At 32.7% G+C, this 5,645-nt stretch overlaps 1 protein-coding gene across 1 annotated transcript in view; it reads left to right on the top strand.

Moving 5' to 3' along the window:
* Positions 1 to 5,645, top strand: part of KHDRBS2 (KH domain containing, RNA binding, signal transduction associated 2) — a gene marked incomplete at its 3' end in the record, with an annotated part of 444,128 nt that overhangs the window by 286,025 nt on the left and 152,458 nt on the right. The window contains exon 3 of the mRNA XM_011997223.1: positions 1,734 to 1,850. Within this exon, the coding sequence (XP_011852613.1) occupies positions 1,734 to 1,850 (117 nt within the window). The remainder of the gene's footprint in view (positions 1 to 1,733; positions 1,851 to 5,645) is intronic.

A 5,645-nucleotide genomic window follows, 5' to 3' on the forward strand; every position in this document is an offset into this window, starting at 1 on the left:
ACTATCATCAGAGTGAACAGGCAACCTACAGAACGAGAGAACATTTTTGCAATCTACCTGTCTGACAAAGTTCTAATATCCAGAATCTACAAGGAATATAAAAGACAAATTTACAAGAAAAAAGAAATATCATCAAAAAATGGGTGAAGTATATGAGCAGACACTTCTTAAAAGATGACATTTATGTGACCAACAAACATATGAAAAAAAGCTCATCATCATTAGTCATTAGGGATTTTTTTTTTTTTTTTTAGTGTTCTTTGCTTCTTCGTTAAGTAATCTCTTCCTAGCCTAGGTTCACAAAGGTTTTTCTAATGCTTTCTTCTTAGAATCTTTATAATTTTAGTTGTCACATATAGTTCTATGATCAATCTCAAATAAGATTTGCCTAAGTGTGAAAGAGGTTGTGAAAGGTTGTGTTTTTGTTTTCCTTCTTTTTCATACAGATATTTAATTGTTTCAGTACCATTTGTTGAAAACACTTTACTTTTCAAATTTGGTTGCTTTGGCACTTTTGCTGAAAATAAATCAACCACCTATGTATAGTCTTTTTGGGCATTATACTATCCCATGTCTATTTACCTATACATACAACAATCCATACGCCAGGACAAAATTGAATAAATGTGGTAAGAACAGATATCTGTCTTTTTATCCTGGACTTGGGAAAAAAATTCTGAGTTTTATATCATTAACTGTGGTGTATTTCTTACTGAGGGATTATGGTGAAAGAAAGAAAGGAAGAAAGGAAAGAAAGAAAGAAAAGAAAGAAAGAAAAAGAGAGAGAGAGAGAGAGAGAGGGAGGGAGGGAAAAATCTGATATAAAAAGCAATTTTACTTAGTCATGCTTATCATTGTTCTTTGTGTTCCCAAGATAGTTTTTGGTGCATTCTATGTTCTTTGTATTTTTTAATTTATTCAACGAATTATAGCACAAATTATTACCTTGGTCATTCAGTTTGGTAATGTTCCTTTAGTAGCTAACATAAATGCTTTCATAACTGCTCTTAGTTCACTTGCTCTTATTCATGTTTCAAGATGATTAAGCAAATTGTGTGGAACCCCAGAATTTTTCATTTAGACAAAGTGTTTTGTATATATGCTTTATAAGTACTGTTTTTAAACTTTTATATGCTCACATATTTTATTTACTAATCCTAAAACAACTCTTTAATAGAGACAATGTAAGATTGAAGAATAATTGAGTCCCTTTATTCCTGATTATGAAAGTTGTAATAGAAAGTTATGGACACCAGACAATGCCTAACAAACTTGAATATAAAATTTTATTTTAGATATCAATTTAAATATCAATTTTAAAATATCGATTGCAAACTTTTACAATTTTGCAGGTTTATAGACTTATGTTAAAATCATCTCTTATTTCAATAATATAATTTGAGAGAAGAAGCCTTTAGAAATTCTGTAAACCAGCATGATTCTCCTTAATTTCTTTCCTTAATAAATGATTCATTAGATTATATATGTAAATGATATTTTCAACATACTTTTGACTTAGGCATTGTTTTAGGAAGAGATATAGCTTTTAAAATGAGTGTTAGATTAGATATCTGAAATGGTTTGGGGGGGGTGTGTGTGTGTGTGTGTGTTTATGGCATGACTCTCTTCTCAGTGGTAAAGTTTGAAAAACCTATAACCCATCAATTATTCTTGCTGCAAATAATCACTTTATCGTACCTTAAAACAGACATTCTATTGATTTTGTTTCCTAGTTCAATTTTGTGGGGAAATTGCTTGGACCAAGAGGAAACTCCTTGAAGAGGCTACAGGAAGAAACAGGTGCTAAAATGTCTATCCTGGGCAAAGGATCAATGAGAGATAAAGCCAAGGTACTGAACTTTGAATCTGATATTTAACACATTCAGGAGGTTACCTACAACACTGATGGCCAAATTTACAAGCATGCCTGAACTGCTCTTTCACCATTTCCTGTGATTTCCGTCTCCTGGGATCACCCTGTGCCACTTTCTGCTATCTCTGCTGTCTTCCTAAAAATCAATTATTGGCCTCCCTGCTTTTTCTTTTCAGAAGTATATTCTGTATTTTCATTTTCTTTAGTCCTTTGTGTAGGTTGCTATCAAATCGTTTCACTTTTTCTGTGTCCTCTGTAGGATGTTTCTATATGTCTGTGTTCATTTTCTTTAATTCCCCGGCTGGTTCCTTTTTCTTTCTTCAATCATATCACCTAATCACATCCATTGTATCATTCTCTCATTTAATCTCTCTGCTCTATTTCACTTGGATCATCTTACCTGAAGCAATTTCAAATACTTATCTGCAAATCTAAAAGAATCCTGCTTATTTCTTGAAATGTTTCAATGATATTAAACAACTCACCTGACCCCCAAAAGAACAATAAGCTAAGAGATATATCAAATTTGATGTTTGAAATGATTTATTTCACATCTGAACTACATTATTTCTTATTTTATAAAGTGTTAGCAATTTTCTCGGTGTTAGAATTCAGTGTTTGGGAGAAATGACAATTTGTAGAGATTTATTCCAAAAGGATCTTTGAGAATTCACTGGGAAAGGCTGGATGTGTTTGGTAATATCATTTGACCAGGCCACACTCTTATGACTTGGTAATGTTATTACAGAGAATGAAATGTTCAAATATTTATTTTTGACTACAAGAATCCTTAGAAAATTGCTCAGGAGTCCTGTATCTGCGTTAATGAGACATATTAAATGAGGAAATTTATAGGGTGAAATGTCACTGAACTGGTGAATATATCATACATAAAGTATCTTTACTGTAATAAGTCTACATTGGGAGTCTGGGCAAAACTCTATTTAGGCGCTTTCTCAGAATGGTTCAATAGTCAACTATAGAAAGTCACAGAAGGAATGATTTTTACTAGCCCTTTCTTTGGGATAACTTTTGATTACTCTATACTGTGTACAATTTCAGCAACAACTACATTCTTGCCAACCCTCCTGCCTCTAGATATCTCTGACGACACTTAAATATTGTAAGTATTTAAGAGGTGAGCGCACCAGCATCTAGACATGAGATAAGCTTTTGTCTCTGCCACAAGTTTAGATTTTCTTTATATAGGAGGAGAAAATGACACATAATAATCTATGCCTGTACTTTCATCTATTCTTTAATATTGTTTTCGTTATGAATTTCCCAAATACTTCATGCTCTTATATTATAAATTTCATATTGTGCGTTCTTATAGTCTCACACATTCTTTAAGATTTAAATTTGTCATTGTCTCCCCAGCATGGCTTCCACCAGACAATGCCTAACAAACTTGAATATCAAATTTTATTTTAGATATCAATTTAAATATCAATTTTAAAATATCGATTGCAAACTTTTACAATTTTGCAGGTTTATAGACTTATGTTAAAATCATCTCTTATTTCAATAATATAATTTGAGAGAAGAAGCCTTTAGAAATTCTGTAAACCAGCATGATTCTCCTTAATTTCTTTCCTTAATAAATGATTCATTAGATTATATATGTAAATGATATTTTCAACATACTTTTGACTTAGGCATTGTTTTAGGAAGAGATATAGCTTTTAAAATGAGTGTTAGATTAGATATCTGAAATGGTTTGGGGGGGGTGTGTGTGTGTGTGTGTGTTTATGGCATGACTCTCTTCTCAGTGGTAAAGTTTGAAAAACCTATAACCCATCAATTATTCTTGCTGCAAATAATCACTTTATCGTACCTTAAAACAGACATTCTATTGATTTTGTTTCCTAGTTCAATTTTGTGGGGAAATTGCTTGGACCAAGAGGAAACTCCTTGAAGAGGCTACAGGAAGAAACAGGTGCTAAAATGTCTATCCTGGGCAAAGGATCAATGAGAGATAAAGCCAAGGTACTGAACTTTGAATCTGATATTTAACACATTCAGGAGGTTACCTACAACACTGATGGCCAAATTTACAAGCATGCCTGAACTGCTCTTTCACCATTTCCTGTGATTTCCGTCTCCTGGGATCACCCTGTGCCACTTTCTGCTATCTCTGCTGTCTTCCTAAAAATCAATTATTGGCCTCCCTGCTTTTTCTTTTCAGAAGTATATTCTGTATTTTCATTTTCTTTAGTCCTTTGTGTAGGTTGCTATCAAATCGTTTCACTTTTTCTGTGTCCTCTGTAGGATGTTTCTATATGTCTGTGTTCATTTTCTTTAATTCCCCGGCTGGTTCCTTTTTCTTTCTTCAATCATATCACCTAATCACATCCATTGTATCATTCTCTCATTTAATCTCTCTGCTCTATTTCACTTGGATCATCTTACCTGAAGCAATTTCAAATACTTATCTGCAAATCTAAAAGAATCCTGCTTATTTCTTGAAATGTTTCAATGATATTAAACAACTCACCTGACCCCCAAAAGAACAATAAGCTAAGAGATATATCAAATTTGATGTTTGAAATGATTTATTTCACATCTGAACTACATTATTTCTTATTTTATAAAGTGTTAGCAATTTTCTCGGTGTTAGAATTCAGTGTTTGGGAGAAATGACAATTTGTAGAGATTTATTCCAAAAGGATCTTTGAGAATTCACTGGGAAAGGCTGGATGTGTTTGGTAATATCATTTGACCAGGCCACACTCTTATGACTTGGTAATGTTATTACAGAGAATGAAATGTTCAAATATTTATTTTTGACTACAAGAATCCTTAGAAAATTGCTCAGGAGTCCTGTATCTGCGTTAATGAGACATATTAAATGAGGAAATTTATAGGGTGAAATGTCACTGAACTGGTGAATATATCATACATAAAGTATCTTTACTGTAATAAGTCTACATTGGGAGTCTGGGCAAAACTCTCTATTTAGGCGCTTTCTCAGAATGGTTCAATAGTCAACTGTAGAAAGTCACAGAAGGAATGATTTTTACTAGCCCTTTCTTTGGGATAACTTTTGATTACTCTATACTGTGTACAATTTCAGCAACAACTACATTCTTGCCAACCCTCCTGCCTCTAGATATCTCTGACGACACTTAAATATTGTAAGTATTTAAGAGGTGAGCGCACCAGCATCTAGACATGAGATAAGCTTTTGTCTCTGCCACAAGTTTAGATTTTCTTTATATAGGAGGAGAAAATGACACATAATAATCTATGCCTGTACTTTCATCTATTCTTTAATATTGTTTTCGTTATGAATTTCCCAAATACTTCATGCTCTTATATTATAAATTTCATATTGTGCGTTCTTATAGTTTCACACATTCTTTAAGATTTAAATTTGTCATTGTCTCCCCAGCATGGCTTCCCTGAACTCCTAAGTCCTCTTTTATCACTTAACACATTTTACTGTATCTGTTTATCTCCAGGATGGAGAACTGTTCTAGTTAGCTTTGCACATGCAGAATCTCCATGTGGTATTTCTATATCTTTTCAAACAGATGGATGCATATTTTCTATTCTCATATATTTGTACATTTTTTCCTGTTCATAAAGTTTTAAACTAGATTTCTTTTTCCCTATGAGCATGTTAGCTACCAGCAAAAGTACTGGAAAATCCAATAGGAAACAAATTTGCTTCTATTAAGATTCCATTAGGTTTAATTTACTCATATTACCTGTTACTTACAATTCAGTTTCTTAATACTCTTTGCATGATCCATCATGTTTGACTATG

This window comes from Mandrillus leucophaeus, unplaced genomic scaffold (assembly GCF_000951045.1).
Source record: "Mandrillus leucophaeus isolate KB7577 unplaced genomic scaffold, Mleu.le_1.0 Scaffold1142, whole genome shotgun sequence".
In the NCBI taxonomy this organism is placed as follows: domain Eukaryota; kingdom Metazoa; phylum Chordata; class Mammalia; order Primates; family Cercopithecidae; genus Mandrillus; species Mandrillus leucophaeus.